General features: G+C 33.6%; 5 protein-coding genes across 7 annotated transcripts; 4 read left to right on the forward strand and 1 right to left on the reverse strand.

The window, feature by feature from the left end:
* The first annotated feature begins 465 nt into the window (after positions 1-465).
* Positions 466-2,228, forward strand: LOC123308472 (RAB6A-GEF complex partner protein 2). Its single transcript, XM_044891134.1, has 5 exons — positions 466-517; positions 609-1,023; positions 1,087-1,361; positions 1,479-1,791; positions 1,912-2,228. Exons 2-5 carry the CDS (start codon positions 678-680, stop codon positions 2,121-2,123), a joined length of 1,146 nt encoding a protein of 381 aa, XP_044747069.1. The 5' UTR covers positions 466-517; positions 609-677; the 3' UTR covers positions 2,124-2,228.
* A 143-nt stretch (positions 2,229-2,371) lies between these two features.
* LOC123308470 (transmembrane protein 209) lies at positions 2,372-5,364 on the reverse strand. Of its 2 annotated transcripts, XM_044891130.1 has the most exons (9): positions 5,228-5,364; positions 5,033-5,176; positions 4,785-4,960; positions 4,359-4,523; positions 3,952-4,275; positions 3,737-3,861; positions 3,349-3,675; positions 2,606-2,818; positions 2,372-2,546 (listed from the first exon to the last, which is right to left on the reverse strand). In XM_044891130.1, the coding sequence occupies exons 1-9, from the start codon at positions 5,251-5,253 to the stop codon at positions 2,418-2,420; spliced, it is 1,629 nt and encodes a 542-aa protein (XP_044747065.1). In that variant the 5' UTR covers positions 5,254-5,364; the 3' UTR covers positions 2,372-2,417. The 2 variants fall into 2 exon arrangements, 1 of the variants encoding a protein (XP_044747065.1); XR_006537127.1 differs by lacking the exon at positions 2,372-2,546 and having other exon boundaries at positions 2,680-2,818; positions 3,252-3,675.
* Positions 5,365-5,542: 178 nt separating this feature from the next.
* Positions 5,543-7,656, forward strand: LOC123306851 (TATA-box-binding protein). The gene is made up of 5 exons (XM_044889024.1): positions 5,543-5,824; positions 5,913-6,139; positions 6,192-6,337; positions 6,902-7,218; positions 7,359-7,656. Exons 1-5 carry the CDS (start codon positions 5,779-5,781, stop codon positions 7,559-7,561), a joined length of 939 nt encoding a protein of 312 aa, XP_044744959.1. The 5' UTR covers positions 5,543-5,778; the 3' UTR covers positions 7,562-7,656.
* Positions 7,657-7,758: 102 nt separating this feature from the next.
* On the forward strand, positions 7,759-10,834 carry LOC123306829 (spliceosome-associated protein CWC27 homolog). The gene is made up of 7 exons (XM_044888989.1): positions 7,759-7,910; positions 7,964-8,234; positions 8,563-8,833; positions 8,910-9,019; positions 9,082-9,289; positions 9,780-10,085; positions 10,588-10,834. Exons 1-7 carry the CDS (start codon positions 7,869-7,871, stop codon positions 10,736-10,738), a joined length of 1,359 nt encoding a protein of 452 aa, XP_044744924.1. The 5' UTR covers positions 7,759-7,868; the 3' UTR covers positions 10,739-10,834.
* A 1,437-nt stretch (positions 10,835-12,271) lies between these two features.
* On the forward strand, positions 12,272-16,988 carry LOC123307264. Of its 2 annotated transcripts, XM_044889500.1 has the most exons (7): positions 12,272-12,454; positions 12,826-13,049; positions 13,396-13,577; positions 13,633-13,892; positions 14,040-14,398; positions 14,751-14,980; positions 16,522-16,988. In XM_044889500.1, exons 1-7 carry the CDS (start codon positions 12,403-12,405, stop codon positions 16,847-16,849), a joined length of 1,635 nt encoding a protein of 544 aa, XP_044745435.1. In that variant the 5' UTR covers positions 12,272-12,402; the 3' UTR covers positions 16,850-16,988. The 2 variants fall into 2 exon arrangements, with proteins under 2 accessions (XP_044745435.1, XP_044745436.1); XM_044889501.1 differs by lacking the exon at positions 12,826-13,049 and having other exon boundaries at positions 12,298-12,454.
* The last annotated feature ends 622 nt before the right edge of the window (positions 16,989-17,610 follow it).

The raw sequence follows: 17,610 nt of genomic DNA on the forward strand, positions 1-17,610 counted from the left end.
ATTGAATCAGAGTTTGGGAGAGGGTACTTGGCAAGTTTTAGGTGACTGATCTATACTATCTATAAGATAATGAGCGAAAGCAGTACCCCCGTGGATACGCCCGTACATCTGAGTAATGCTGGCGGTAACCAGCACAGATTACAGAGTAATCAGCCAGTGCTTGTCCCATAATGGTGAGTTTATGCAGAGTTACTAAGAATATTATATTAGTGTTCTGTGGTTATAAGACCGTTCGGTCTTGACGAATTTTTAACTGAACCCAGCTTTTTCAGGATTTTTCGAAGGCCAGCTTTCGAGTCGTTTATCGCCAAAGTAATTATATTATATCTTTGTTTATCTCTCATCCCTTGTTTAACAAGGCCATAACTTAGCTAAGCACCACAGAACACTAAAATGCATGCATGTCTGTGATTTTAGGGCAAATGTCAAGAATTGACAACTACTGACAGGAAACGTTCCGTAGTCTGTCAATTTTGAAGGAAAAATAAAAACAAATCGAAATTTGAATATATGCCATGTAATAATTTATTTTCGTTCGTTCATTTCATATTATTGCATTAATTATTATAATGTTACAATAATAGTAGTAATACAACTTGTTATTCCAGTTATATAACCATAATTTTTAATTTATAAATATTCAAATTGTATGCAAGTCAGACTACTAGGGAGAAGAAATGACGATCGAGGTTACAATAAAATTGACTAAAGGACATGTTTTCCTGACTGGGGAAAGTGTAGAATGTAGTATTAGCTTTTCACACCAGTTATCAGCAAACCATACAATTTCACAAAGCAATAGTAATACAGTAGAAAATGTTGCGTGGGGCTCTGTTCAAATATATTGCCACTGTTTCACAAGTCCCAAGGTCAATAAAGATAATAAATTACAATCTAATGATACACCTATGTTTGCTGGAACATCTTTAGCGATAACTCCAGAATCAGGGTTAACAGTGTTTTCTACGAAACCTAAAATTCTATTTTGTGATTTGAAATTATATCCTGGTCAAACAAAGACATGTGAGTATTGTCTTAAATATAATATTTCTGTTAAACAATATTAGAGAAATTAAAACTTTTTAGATAACTATAAAGAAAAAATACCTAATGATGCCCCTCCATCATATAGAGGTCAATTAGTGAAATATTGCTATAAGATAACTGTGGGTACCCAAAGAGTTAATCATCCTGTAAAATTATTGAAAGTTCCTATAAGAGTACTACCTCTTATAGAAGTTTCAATGTCAGACGCAGGAGAAATATATAACGAGACAACGGAGGAATTAACCCCAACTAATCCATTTCTTGAAGTTCGTCAGAATGAAAATCCATTGAATCTAGCACTTCAGACTCTTCAAGTAAGTGTTGAAATCATTTTCGTTACAAGGTGAAAATAGAGAGAGAGAAAAAGTTTATTTTATGGCCATCGACCTAGGTCCTTCAGCCCTGGGTGAAAATATGTTGTTCATTTTCAGAATATAACAGCAAGAAGAAACCCTAACTTTTATATGATATCAAATAAGAGAGGCAAAGTAGCTCGATTCTGTTTATTTAAGCCTGCTTATAAGCTTGGGGAAGACATAGTTGGGTCTCTTGATTTTACTGTTGCTACTGTAGAATGTATGCAATTATCTGTGGCACTACAATGTCAGGAAGAAGCTTTAGGTTTGCAAGAAACCAAACTTCATACTTTCAGTAGACATCATGAAGTTTGTTTTGGATTCCAACATACTCAACTTGTGTTGCCTATACCATTACATGTCACACCTGCCTTTACCACCAAATTAGGTGAGGTTCTTGTTTAGTCTTTTTCAATAGAATACGTTAAAATAACTTTATCGATATCTGATTCAATTTTTTGCAAGGACAACTATAATTCAGATATTCAATCATTCCTTTCATCCACAGTTAATCTGAAATGGAATCTACATTTTGAGTTTGTCACAATCGCATCCAAAAAACATGAAACAATTAAATCACCTGATAATTGGCAAGCTCCATCTGAAGTTGCTATCGAAACAATGGTGTGGACCCTTCCTATACGACTCTATTCCACCACACCTGCATATGTTGCTCAAGGAATTCAGTCTAATGATATTCATACACTATTCATCAGATGAATTATTTATATTATTATATTTATACAAAATAAAATGGCAAAATAACTGCCATTTATGTTCTGTTGATTTATATATATAATGAATTAATTATATGATTAAATTGTGGTCATTGCATTTATCTTCAATTTTCCTTTCGAAGAATTAATGAAATTATTGCAATTTGATTCATTCAGCAAATATATTTTCATTGTTCACGAAATATGCTATGTAAAATCAAACCTGCACTAAGGAACAAATAAAAAAAAATCTTGAAAAAAGTTTTTTAATTTCAGAAAAAAAATATACTCCATTTTTTCACTGATCGATAATCCATAACATATTCACGCCAGCTCTTCCCAAGTTCACCCTTCCTATCATGCCTTGACCCATCTTATTTATGTGATACAAGAAAAATAGAATACTATGAAACATATTGTTGTAACCCTGTAAAAAAAGTAATATTAAAAGAATTCTCGTGCATGATCAAAAAAATTAGTTTATACCTTTCCCATTTCATAAATTCTGTCGCCTACAATTATTCTAAAATGGGGAGGTTTCTCAGAAACTTGATGGATGAAAATCGTAGAATCATTCAATTGGGGAACCTTTTCATTGTATCTGATGTAGTGATATCCACTGAACGGCTTTATATCAGGTGCACTAGGAAGCGGCATCAATTGGGTGTCTAAATAAGTTGCCAACAAATGCATTATGATCTGAAATTTACAATTCAACATAATGTTTCAACATCTCGTTATCAAAATGGTGTTAAAATGTCAATTCTCAGTTCTCATTTGGTATTGAATATTCAGTGTATTGTGTATCTCAAATCTTCATTTCACACCCCTCAGATTTAAAAAAAAAATAATATCAATACAAACAAAATATACTTTTTCAAATAGTTGTTAGCAAAGAGTTTTATGTGAATGATGAACACAACTGATGGCACAAGTTACAATGAAGTCCTGCCAGGTAGTACTTTTTCCAGAAATGACTAATTTGTCTACATGCTGTTAATTTTTCATCAGTTTTAGAGAGCATAAGGTTTTTATGATGAAATAATTTGTTGTCTGACTCACTATGCTCTGAAATGATTTTGGTGATAATAGTATATTATTAAATGAGCATATTATGATGGCTATTACTCACAAAGATAATGTTCACCAAACAAGACAAGGTCCAGTGAAGCAACAGACAGACTACGAATTTTTTATGCAACAGTTGTGGATAAATATATTACACTCACAGCACAGTCAGTTGGAAGGGAATCATTCCAAGGTTTTCCATTATGACTAGCCCCAGAATTCCAACTAAAATCACTCATACATCCACCTTTAACTAATTGTCGTATTCTTTTTTCAAGATATTCCTGATTTGGGCTAACTTCCATGAAGGCAATCAGACCCTTCAAAGATGGTATTAGATGTGTAACGGGAACCATATCAGCTGTCTTACGAAGACGGTCCAATCCTATTTCACCAATCTTAATATCATTCAAACCATGTTTTTCTAGCGTTTTATTGACAGTGTCAATCTCATAGACTAATCGTTCCAAAATTGTCTGCGAAATCCACTAAAAACATAAAAGAATTGAATTTCAAAGCAAAACTTCTGACTTATGTTAATCCACAAACCTTTCTCAAATTTTCATTCCACTGAGTCAAAGCAACAATATCAACATTAATTTTAGTCCAAGGTTCTAGTCCTGAAGTAGAGTTTGGCATATTGTCCTCCAATTTGGAACCAGATTTATTCTTATCTGTACAAAAGAAATGGTAAGAAAATAAATTTCAATTTTGATCAAGATGTGAAATAAAATAATTGGGAACCAACCCTTTGCAGTACTTACCTCTAGAGAAAGGAGAGAGTTGATATTTACACTTGCTAAGAACCAAAGAATCTTTAGGATTTTTTGTGATAGGATGCCTCCAGAAGCTACTAAGAAGATTACTTGACTGTGAGGATTGATTCTGAACTCTGTTAATTTTTTCAAACATCTCCTGTTCTTTGAGGAATTCATCTAAAGAGTTTTCATCCATTATTGGATCAGTTTTATAACTATCTGAAAATATCCTGTTACGATATGGAGATTGTTTAGGAGTTAAGGAGCTTGTTGCAACAGGCGAACTTCCTCTTTTGTATGTCCAAGATGATGATAAGGAGAGATTTCCGCCTGAAAATATATAAATATTATGGACTAAAAAAATGCATAGCAACAATTGAAATTCAAAGAAACCAGAAGTAGGAATCACTTACTTTCATTTGCATAAGAACCGGACCAGTTATTCATTGAGTTGTTCAAGGAATTTGAGTTGAATCTAGAAGATAATGTAACATTTAAGGGTGATACCTGTAATGGACTTGTTTCAACTCCTTTGTTACAAATAGGACTCAACTGATTTATAATTTTGTAATTACTATCTGAAAAAGTGCTGAAGTTAAAAGTTTTCAATCATCAATACTTATTATAATATAATATCTCATTATAATAACTGGCATAATATAATAGTTTATTTCAAAGAAAGGATCTTTATTACAAGGACTTGAAGTCAAGTAAGTAACATAACAATTATAACAAATTGTACACATGCAACTTTAAACAGATTTTTCCAACTATAACAATTACATTGCTCTAAGAAGATATGGTTCATTTGATTGAGATATTTGACAAAAATTACTTACCATAATCTCTGATCCCTAGTAGTTTTTTTTGCTGAATTGTAACTGGTATTTGTTCAAAACGTAGTGAAATTAGAAGAATTCTTGTAATATGATAGAGAACATTCAGAATTGTTATAGCAACCACCCCATACTCCACATACTCGAAATATGATGTTGTCAGTGGGCAAACTTGGGATCTGAAAGATTATCGATTACATGTCTGGGCTTAATATTATATGGTTAGGAAGTGAAACAAAAGGTTTACTCACAAGTCATACAAAACTAAAAACAGAATGCTTATATTCACGCTAGCCCATATTATACTTCTTTTTAAGGAATTTTTATTCTGCTTCAATAGCAAACTTCTCTCCAATGCTTTCGAATTCGATCCTTTGAGAATTTTTCTATTGGGTCTGTAAATTGAAAATTTAGTATTCAGTTTTCCTATACCTGTTGGAACATACGAAATAGAGGTTGTAGACAGATCCATTTTTATTCAATATTATAATTTTGATTCACTGAATTTTGCATTTCCTTCGTTCTTTAAAAGGATGTTATCAGAGAGATGTTATGAAGAATTTCAAAATTGTAACCTAAAAATACAAGCAGAAAATTTTAACCGGCAAGCAGTATTCTGTGGCAGAAACCAAATCTTTGAAGTAACTAGGCAGAAACTTCAGATGACAGAAATCAACCAGACTCTATGAAATCAACTAACTAATCAAGAAGAAAATAATGTTCTGTGGAAGGGGGCAAAACTAATGACTTTTTAACGAAAATTTATTAAACTAATTTCTATGGTTGAGCAATTTAAATTTTTGGACGAAAAAAGAGTTTGTTTTCAGTTTTCGTATTTCACATTTTTTCATTTTTAGAACGATTGAAATAATCAGTTGATGGATTTCATGATTTCCGAATTACTACACGTATTCAGATTTTACTTTGTGATTAACTAACAGCATTCTTACTCAGGTTCATTACATTACAAATTTCTCTTAAAAAAAAGTAATTCAAAATGGATCAAATGCTTCCGAGTCCAGGTTTCAGCATACCCAGTATAGGTTTGTATTTCGGAGTATTTTTATCTAAAGAGTCTAACCCAGTCATGAATTAGTTGAAATATTCAGTCGTTACTTCTCCATTTTTCAGGTACACCATTACATCAGCCAGAAGAAGATCAACTGATCTTGCCAAATGCCCTCCAACAGCAACAACAACAGCAATCCGTTTCACAAATTCCACCTTTGGCCCCAATGAATCCAGGAGGACTCACGCCAACATTGGGTTTAGGAATGGGAATGTCATTGCCCCAACATAATCAAACGAAGTATTTACCAGGATTTTCACATATGTCTAGTATAATGGGACAAACACCTGTATGTTTGATGAACACTTAATGAGCCTTTCTTAACAATTACCTGTTTTCAGCAACATAGCATGATGTCCCCTAATGTTAGTGCCAGTATGCCAATATCTAATGCTGGTTCCACACCTACAATGGGCCCAGCAACACCTGCACCTATGACTCCAATGACCCCTCATTCTGCAGATCCTGGTATAGTTCCACAATTACAGTAAGTATTATCCTTGTATACTACTACCTATAGTGTTATATATATAAACAAGGGTATTATTTACAGTTTAATTTAGCATTTATTGTAAAAAAAGCTTTTCATTAATAGGAGATGAATCTAGCAAGACAATTTATGTTCTCCAATAGTATTACATACATCTCGGGTGGCCAACTTGATGAGACTTGAGATCTACTATTTACTGACAAAACCTCCGAGATATACCAGTTATAAAATTATAAAAATTTTAAATGAAAAAGTACATGATGAAGCGGTAATAGAAGCATCTGTCTATTCCTTGTATTACTTACAATCGCTGCCACAATCGACTGGACTTTCTACTACCATTGACCAATTGGGCACCCCTGATATGCATACTATGTTTCTAGGTATTCACTATACGCTAGTAATAATGCATGAGGGAAGGAACACAATATGAATGATAAGGAATGATCACTTTAGGTGTGATCATTCTATTATTACAATGTGAATGTTTCATTATGTATTTTATTAATCAATTATTACCATAATGATTTTTTAAGCATAATGATTTGTTTTCATCTTCAGGAATATAGTTTCGACAGTGAATCTTAACTGTAAGTTAGATTTGAAGAAGATAGCATTGCATGCTCGTAATGCTGAGTACAATCCAAAACGATTTGCTGCAGTGATAATGCGTATTCGTGAACCTCGTACAACTGCTCTGATATTTTCTTCTGGAAAAATGGTCTGCACAGGAGCTAAAAGTGAGGAAGATTCCCGATTAGCTGCTAGAAAGTATGCTCGTATCATACAAAAATTGGGATTTCCAGCAAAGTTTTTAGATTTCAAAATTCAAAATATGGTCGGAAGTTGTGATGTCAAGTTCCCTATTAGATTAGAAGGTGAGAAATGTATAGATAAAAGTATACAAGTGAATATAAATTACATGTTTGTAATTGAGGCTATTTGTATGCATAAACAATTTTTATCTGATTTGCTAGAATTTAACTTGAAAATATGTATAAATCAATTTTTTTTCCAGGTTTGGTTTTGACGCATAGTTCTTTCAGTTCATATGAGCCTGAATTATTTCCTGGTTTAATTTACCGTATGGTGAAACCAAGGATTGTACTTCTTATTTTTGTTTCTGGTAAAGTTGTTCTGACTGGTGCGAAAGTTAGGAGAGAAATTTATGAAGCCTTTGATAATATCTATCCTATTTTAAAAAGTTTCAAGAAGCAGTAAGATTTAATTGTTGTAGAATAAGATTATTTTAATGTGATATGATTAATAGAACACTATGTGTTTTATCATTTATTTTGATAAATAATATTTGAAAATAAGGTAGTTTTATTCCGATTCACATTTGTAAGATTTTTTTACTTACGACCTATGGAGGTGAAAATATCGATTTTTTTCATCACGACTATATCGATATCGCATTGCCATCCCTGGTCATGTCATAACCTTAAAAACGAAAAAAATATTTTCATTGTAAACAAACAACTCGTAATAAGAATAATTCAGTTAATGAAATAAACATAATTCGAACATGAGTAATATTTATATATTGGAACCACCTACTTCTGGAAAAGTAATACATAAAACTTGCCATATTACCCTGATTGCTTAAGTTTGAAATTTTAGATATTGATGAAAACAACTGTTGGGGACATCGATATTGAATTATGGACTAAAGAGGCTCCTAAAACTTGTAGGAATTTCATTCAGCTTTGTTTGGAGGGTTATTACAACAACTTGATTTTTCATAGAGTTATTCCTGATTTCATTGTACAAGGTGGTGATCCTAATGGGGACGGTACAGGTGGAGAATCGATATATGGAGAACCCTTCAAAGATGAATTTCATCAAAGACTCAGATTTACCAGGAGGGGATTATTGGCTATGGCAAATGCAGGTGACTGATGTTGAGGGATTTATGATGATAAATAAATTTAGAAATCAGTAATTATCATTTTGAAATTAGAAGGGAGGGAAATTTCCAAATATGTTTAGTGTGAAAAATTCAAGAATAACTTTCTACGAAAACAAAATCCTACTCTATTAGGATGGGGGCTCAGATCATTTCCTTGGATATACAGGTTGACCGAGGTTTGAGCAATAAATATTTAGGATCTGTTTATCAGGAAAAAATGAGATTCTTTTACTTCCATAATCATGTGTCCAATTTGTATTAATCAAAAATTTTTTTTTATTTGTATATTGAAATAACACAAAATTCACAGGTAAAGATGATAATGGCTCCCAATTCTTCTTTACTTTGGGTGCCACACCGGAGTTGCAAAATAAACATACCATATTCGGTAAAGTAACAGGAGATACAATTTTCAACATGATAAAATTACAAGAAGGGCTTATAGAAAATGAAAAACCAGAATATCCACATAAAATACTGAAAACAGTTGTTTTGAATAATCCCTTTCCTGACATAGAACCAAGAGTTAAAAAAGTTGTGTCAGAAAAAAAGCAAAAGAAAGAAAAAAAAGTTGGTGTTAAGTGAGTATTATATTATTCATCATCATTTTTATTGCCCATTCATTAAAATCAACTTCTTTTATGTTTTAAACCAAAGGAACTTCAAGCTTTTATCATTTGGTGATGAAGCAGAAGAAGATGAAGAAGAGTCAAAAAGAGAGAATGAAAAACTTGTAGCAAAGGGAAAATCTAGTCATGATGTTCTAGGTGAATAAATGACCTTGCAACTTATAACACGGGACAAACAAGTGATACTTATTTGTTTTCAGATGATCCTAAACTCAGCGCTGAAACAGAATTAGTAGAAAGTAAACCAGAAGATGATGAACCTGATCATCAACAACAGTTGGAGAATATTAAAAAAAAATTGAAAGGTTCATCTAAAAAACCAATTCCTGTGAAAGCATCTATTGATGATAAAGATGAAGATGAATGGGCTTATGGAGACGATATTGAAGAAACTAAAAAGAGAAAAGTGTAAGTTATCTACTACTTATCTTCTCCTAATTTTTTTCATTGGCCGAAAAATGGGGTAAAATTTTACTTTTCTGATTTTCAAATTATATCACAACTTGAAGTACTTTTTGAATAATCAGAACAATTGCACCTCCAGTACCTAATCTTGGTTTCTTACCTATAAGTAATTTTTTATTAAAAAAAGCTAAAATTTCACACAAATCTTCAAAACACTTATTCAGAGTTTTCAACTTAGTAGGATCTTCATTATTAGAAATATTGGATAAAAAATTTATTATTTTCGAGCAAGTTCAGTACTTAAACGGCCAATCATTCCTAACTTCACGATAGTGCTTTCCTAGTTTTTTCAAATATATTTCTAAAGCCTTATTTGCAATCTGTATAGATTTGTTGGGATTTGTTGTGGCAATTGTGAATCAAGAAATTCATTTCAACTATGTACTTGCTTTTCGTTCCTCGAATTTCAGTCTATTTATTGATTTCATTGTAGTGAAGAACTAAGAAGGGAAATAAAAAATGTTAAGAAAGAATATCAGTCTAACAAATTGAAAGCACAAAATGAGGTCAAAGAAAAATCCAGCAAAGATGAACAAAAGGAGAGCACTATACAGCAATATAATGATGAACATGATAAATATAGGGACATAAAAAAAACTCTCCTTAAGAAAGGATCAGAGAGAGAACAATTCACATTGAATTTATTAGAAAAATTCAAGAAAAAACTGCGTGATGCCAAAGAACAAGAAGATGCTGAGAAGGAAGAGAGTAAACCGGAAGTTCAAGAAGATAAACAATGGTGAGTTCAACAGACAATCTAATCATCTCCAAGAAAAAAATCACTCCAATATTTGAATTCTCTATATTTCCTATCCAATATACTGTTTATTTATCTTTTTATTCACTGCTTCAAAACATCCGCAATTTAAAGTAGGTAACCCTAAAAAAAAATCTAGTTTTGATAGATGACATGCAATTTTCTATAAAAATTTGGTGGTGCCTGTTTGGTTAGAACTAAGTTTTAGATCTGGTTATGGAATGTCTTCAATGAACTTTGATGACTTGTCTTCCAAAAATTATCAATAATTTTCAGCTCTGAGACGGTTTATCGATGAAATGAGGTGCAATAAGATTCTTGTTATTTCTTTCAATATTGCGCATGATTGAATGAAATGTGGTGATACTGTGGCTTGAGCAAAATTTCATTATAAAAGTAAACAAAATGGGTTACTCCTGAAAATATGCGAATAAATCAATTCATTGAGATTGTCTTCATACGTTACATACTCACAAAATTTTAGGATGAATCACGAGTTTCATTTTGAAGATGATACTCCAGTATTAGCCAAAGATGCCAATACTAAAGATGATGATTGGTTTGAAATTTATGATCCTAGAAATCCATTGAACAAAAGGAGGAGAGGAGAAACAACAATAAAGAATAAAAAATAATTGTAAAGTTGTAAATATTACCACTTATAATTTTGATTTTCTACTTAATTTATTGATGAAATTGTAAAATGTTAATAAAGTGGAGTAATCAGAGAATTGAAGGATTTGATTTGTGTGTGAAATAATCAAAGAACTAAACAAAACGAACTCAATTTGCAGGAATTAAGAACTGATTAATCGGTCAATAAAATCTTAGTAGAGTCCGGTAAGTATTCTATATCTGTACAGTGTATCCTATTGATCAACAAAATTTCATGAAATCTTGAGATAATCATTTTTGTCCGGGAATTTATTTTCAATTATATGATGGTATATGCCAGAAAATAAGATTGCTAGATTGAAGCCTACTAATCCCTTCTAGATGATTGTCTTTATTGAAAGGGACAAAGAAATCTCGCGATTTTTAAACAACTTCAACATTACTGCTATAAGGTGAGATATTATTTTAATATCAATTGTTTGATTTTCTAATTTGAATTTCATTGTTATAGATAGCTGATACTGAAATTCGGTGCTAATCTACATATGGGTAAGTTTCTTTTGCATTCCTTTACTGTTCTTACTTGTCTTGGTGTGGAAGACTATTGCCATCATACTGTCTTCAGCTAGGATAAATTTTTTCATTCTGTCTATGGTAAATATGATTTATATTTTCAAAGAGAAAGTACTTATAAAAGAGGTATTATTTTAACTACATTTAATAACACAAAATTCATATCTTCGGTATGCGCTTTTTTTTATAAAAATATTCGAACAGTTTAATTTTTATTTGAAATTACGCAACTTCTCATGTATAATTAAGAAGTTAGTTAAGCACCCTAATGATGAGTGGATGGTAGTTATAATAGCGTTTTTTTATTGATTTGATAATGTGGTCATTGATGCGGTTTTTTGACAACACTTTTTTATGAGATGGGTTAAATGGTTAAACTTGAATGCAAATTATCACTTGTTTCATATATTTCAAGGTCGATGACACGAACTACTGGTTTATTCCAGTAGTTAGGGCAAGGGATAATATTATTAAGACTTCTTCTTGTATCTTGTATGATGTCCTTAGCATTCTTTTCCAATTTACTTGTTACAGAATTTCGTTATTCTGGTGAATCTGATATGGGACGACAGAGAAACGCAAATTTTGTTGTTTCCTTACAGTTGTAATCTTCCTAGAACTTTCCTTCAAAGGGGTTTGAAACCCTTAAAAGCCTATACGCCTCCCATTTCTATACGTCCATTTCATCATGACACAGCGCAGTCACATCTCTAATAATGCTTATACCATTGGTATAAAAAATCTTCTGTTGAAGAATTCTGATATTTTCATTTACCTCAATTACGAATACCAACTTAGGATCTAAAAGAAGCGAGAGGCAGCAAAACTTCAGATGATAAATCTTGATATGGACTGGTAATGCATTAACTAGATTTCCAATAATAATCTTTTAGTATACAAACTTGGAATGTTGAAAAGCGAATGAATCAAAATTTCAAAGGAGCATTATCTAATTTGTTAACTGATGAATGGTAGACACAATAGATTTACAGAATTTACGTAGATAAGAAGAAAATCAAATAAGATCAATTCCCATCTCGTCCAGTATCGTTGCATGTATAACAGAGTGAAGTTGAACGTTTAAGAAATATCCGATTTCGAATTGTATACGATGTCTCCAGTTGTATTATCCACAGTTATTCGTGGTCCAGATGAATTCGAAGGTGAGAAATAAGAAAACTGGATCATTTCGAAGTATTTATAGCTGTTTGCGTTAAACACGCGTTATTCCAGAAAGTTCAACTCGGTGATTAGAAGTAACCTTTTCCTCGTTAATATGAACAATGAAAAATGTAATTAAATAATCAGGAATCAATTCTATTTTGGTCGAGATTTCAAATACCTTACTAATTGTCACATTCATGCAAGTTTTGATGAAAAAGAATTCGTATATCCTGAAAAATTTTAAATTTATGGATGCAGACTTAGTAATTTTTATGGAGAAGATAAAAAATCTATCGCAGTCTATAAATATTTCTTCCGATATTCGAAGAGTAATTATCATCTTATTAAGAATGCATTATTATTGTTACAGTATTTCCTCTGCGTGACAACAAAAAAATTGTGATAAGGCAAAAAAAAACTCTCAAAGGACCTTCCAGGGTGGTAAGGCTGTGTATATTAGGAGTTTTGTTACCTGCCTTGCTGATAGCAGTTCCTCTCTACTTTCGGTATAAAATTTACAGGCACCAACTTTATCCACTTACCATATCAGATATGCGCATAATAGATGGAAGAATTTCTACAACTTGGTGTCAGGTACGGAAAAATATAATATCTGGCTTATTACATGTTCAAAGCGATAAAAAATGGAAGGTTTCAATAAACATTAGTACAAATCGTTTGATTAAAAATGATTTCCACCTTCAGCTGCTCCAATTTTGAGTAGAAAATTGTCTCCAAGAGCTTGGACTTGTCTTATAACATCATCGGATTTGTATTCCCGGAAAGTTTCGAAAATATATTTTTTGAGCTAAGCAGCCTTGCGCGAGGTCAATATATGGATGGGTGACCCACTTCACTTCAGTGGTTTCCCAAATTTTCGAAATTCATTCATAATCTACTCTAAAAGTCTAAGGTCTTATTATTTATACCCAATTTTCAGCGACAAATTCTTAGAGCGAACACAACTTTCAACGCTTATCTGCTTCCGGAAACTCCAAAAATTTCCGGGCGACTAGAGAACTTCTCCATGGTGCGACATCTGCTTCTCGAAGACGACATGAAGGAATATTGGGGTTTCTATCTGCTGAAAGGATCGGTGGTTAGGGTGTCCACTTGTGTTAGGTGATTTTTTCTTCAGATATGAGAAGTTTCATTTATAATTTGGTTTCATTTGAAGGTGGCCTGGAGCTTCCTTGATCGTTATCAGAGGACACAAGCATCTGCACGAATGCGCTTATATAGGAGACAATTCTTCAGAAGAGGCAGACGAGACAGAACCAAAAGATGATGGTCCTGCAAACAAGCCAGAGGAGATGCGACGTCATCGGCCAGAGGTACAATTTCTCAAACAAGGAGAATCTGACGCGTTTGCTTCCAATAAATCACTCATTGATGATTTTCAAGAGCAAACGAATGATGACGTTTCAGACACCGAAGGTTCGAATTCTTTTAAAGGATAACAATAAATAATAATACACTTAATGACATGGGTACATTGCTATCACGTAAACCATCTACATAGTTAGATCGTAGATCTTAGTACCTCTGCATGAACTGACCCGTCTTTTACTTCTCTCATTCAAGGTGATATAAAGGAGATTTTGGACAACCTACAAAATAAAACGAGAAAAGCAAAGAAGGGAGACTTCAAAGAGGCAAAAAGCAGACATGGTCATAGGAATTCGACAATTGACAATGAGGAGAAGAAAAATTTCAACATTACTGCTCCGTCATACAGCAATATAACTTCAGAAGAGGTGATCGAAGATATCCTCTTGAAATTAGAGAAACTCGGTGCCAAAAGCAAGAATATAATGGATAAACTGAACGAGAAATTTAACAAAACCGCAAAAAATGCTGCCAAAACTAAGCGTGAAATTTTCGTGGAAACTGCTCGTGGTTTACTTCAGCCTACGGAAGAACACGAAAACATTGCAGAAGAGGTGAGTTGCAACAAACTTGATAGCATAAAAATAATAATAATTGAAAAATTTATCTCACAACACTGCAGTTATCGTATCACTAGAAGTTCTGAAAAGAATGTGTTTTTTACGGAAGTTAAAATTCATCGAAATAAATCATTTCACGAAAAATCACCCATATAAAAATTCTTAATGGGGAAGTTATCATCCCCTCAAGTTCAATGCGATTCCTGTTTCAGTAATTTTCGAGTTACATATAGTATCTACTAATTTTTCAGCTTCACTTCGAAGACATGAGACTACTTTTTTAATAATGTTCGAATTTTTTTTTCTGGGAGAACCTTATTCATTATGTACTTATTTTTTCCAAAAGGTCTTGCAGCCGGATGGTATAGCGGACCATCGGGGAAGAGTTGTTGAAACGGCAACCAATGATATGAGCAACAGCGAATTCTGGTCTTCATTTTCAAGTTCAGAAGAGGCTCTGCTCAGCTGTACAGGTCTGATTTTGAACCTACCGTTAACACCCCACCATAGGTGTTTATCGGACCTAACCGACGAAGAAGCGGAAGAAACTTATTTGATGAATACCATCGCTTACAAGTAAGTCGAAAGTAGGGAAAAAATTCCTGAGTTTAGAACATACGGTTTGAAACGAAAGTTTTTTTTTTAATCATTCATGGGAACCCAAGGAGGTCGTCAATGGTGTTGATGAAACTGACAACATCCTTAGGGGCCTTAGCCGTTACCTCGTGATTATCCAGGACCGGTTTCCTCATATGAGTGGTTCTTAGGTCCGCCAGCTCTGGACACTACTTGCATACCATGTGTTCAGCTGTTTCTGCTTTTGATCCACAGAGCCTACAAATCTCATCTGCTGACTTACCAATACGCTGCAAATGATATTTGTACCGACAGTGCCCGGTCAGCAGTCCCACCATCAACAGAAGCTCAGCTCTTGACAGCTTTAGAAGTTTTCCGGTGTAGGTCGGTAAAATCATCACGAATTTCTTTGACGTAGTAAGTCCAGGTGTGTTTCTCCAGAGGGTTAATCTGTTGTTCAACTCCCATTGTTGGACCGCTGCCTTGTATTGGTATTTTCCAAGCCCCCACAAAGGCTCAGGTCCAGCAGGTATTAACCTTGATGCTCTTTTTGCAAGTTCATCGGCTTTCTCGTTTCCTTCAACACCACAGTGCCCTGGTACCCATAGTAGAGTCACTTTGTTGTCTCTGGCCAGTTGCTTTATGGTATTACGGCACTCCCATGTCAGCAGAGATCTCTGGCAGTGTGATTCCAGGGACCTCAGCGTGGCCAGACTGTCCGTGGTGATATAGATATGCGCACCTTTGAGGTTTATTTTAAGACACTCCCGAGCGCATACATAAACAGCCAGTGTCTCGGTCTGTAAAATAGAGGGTTCACCTACCAGGGCTTTAGAGATCCTCAGTTTAGGTCCATATACGCCAATGCCGGTGCCCCTTTCTGAGTTTGATCCATCAGGATACCACGTGGATGACTTTTTGTCCAAACGATTTACGAAACTTATTGCACTAGGACGGTCAGGTATGACCGTTTCAAAGGGCGTTTCGAAATCGAAAATGATTGGCGTAACATCCGATGATTTGCCAAGAGGTTTGAGTCCAATTGATTCAATATCCTCATATGTCCAACCCAGATTCCCGTTAAGGGATATTCTTATTGCTTCTAGCAGGCTAGATTTCCTCACATGTAAGTGTAGGGGAGGCAGATCAAGTATGGCCTCAAGCGCTGCTGTAGGAGCTCTATACATAGCTCCTGTAACACCAACAGGTTAAATAAGTTACAAATCAGCAACTAAAGATTATAGAGCCTTTACCGCCTGTTCTCTTTTTTTCGTTCTAAGTTAAATTAATTTTAGAAAAAATATAATTGATTGATTGATAATACACACTTGAATCCATTGCTAATCAGAATTTTTGCCTTCTTGGTTCAAATGACTGCTGCTCTTTGTACTTGTTGAAAATTTATAGTTGAAGCGAAGAAGTCTTGTCCAGTATAAACAAACGAACTTTTAAAATACAAGTAAAGAAAATCTGATTGGTCTTGCATTCGTACATAATGTCTACCAGTTATCCTAAAAATATTGATTAATATTATTTTTCAGGGTTCCCATGAACGCCTACTACTTCTTCGTGTTCAACAGCGAAAATGAAGTACAGCAAAACTACCTCAGAGTTACTTTTAATATAGAAAAAAGGGTCTATGACCTGTCGAATTCCTTGGCTTCATGTTCAAACGTGACCCAGAACTGTGTACTCGACCTGAAGTTTCTTTCCAGACAAAAAGTGGTTTTGCAACTACCACAGCGTGATGAGGAGGTTGATCCGAATATGGAATTTGTCGCAGAATCTGAATGTGAACCCAGGTCTATGTTGTACGCATTGTTTGTAATCGCGGTACCGGTAGTATTTATTCTGTTTGCATTCACGTGAAATGCTCGAAAAAAAGGACATAAGAATAAACAATGAAATTAATTTTTGAAGTGAAGGTCATGAGAAAAATGTCGAAGATGTTGTGAATATTGTCAGAAGGTTTATTTGACTTATTAAAGATTTAATTATTTTCTTCATATTTCTGAAATAATTCCTTTGTAGCCCCAAATTCATCAGATTTATTGATAAAAGCTATCAGGGTTACCATACGAAATATTCAAAATTTCCAAGCTTAACCGTGGTCTTGTACGTATTTCTACTGAAGTTTCTCCACTATGGTAAGCATCTTCAGGAAAACGCTTGCGAACTACCCGACCATGAATATGAAAGCTATCGAGAGCCACAGTATAAAAAAAAGAATAACCACTATAAAACATAGCACTTGGCTACTAGTCATCAATAGGATGAATGTGAAACCAATACGTTAGACCAACAAATCAAAGTCATGTTCTAGTAAATTTACAGATTGTGGTGACGAATATCAGATTCAGTTGAAATTTAACGTAAAATTCTTCTCTACATTTAAAGATTGGATATTGATCAGGTACTACAACGCATTTAATAGACTTAATGTTTGTTGTAGCAACACCAAATGGTTCAGAAAATTTAAGATTGAAACAAAATGAGTTCCCACCTCCACTTGATATATTTTTAGGTGATTGATTGAGCACCTTTTATTTCATCAAAAATAATCAATTATTAGCTCAAATATATGAAGCATTCACAACTTTACGGGTGGAAAGGTTTGGATTGATAACTCG

This window comes from Coccinella septempunctata, chromosome 2 (genome assembly GCF_907165205.1).
Source record: "Coccinella septempunctata chromosome 2, icCocSept1.1, whole genome shotgun sequence".
In the NCBI taxonomy this organism is placed as follows: domain Eukaryota; kingdom Metazoa; phylum Arthropoda; class Insecta; order Coleoptera; family Coccinellidae; genus Coccinella; species Coccinella septempunctata.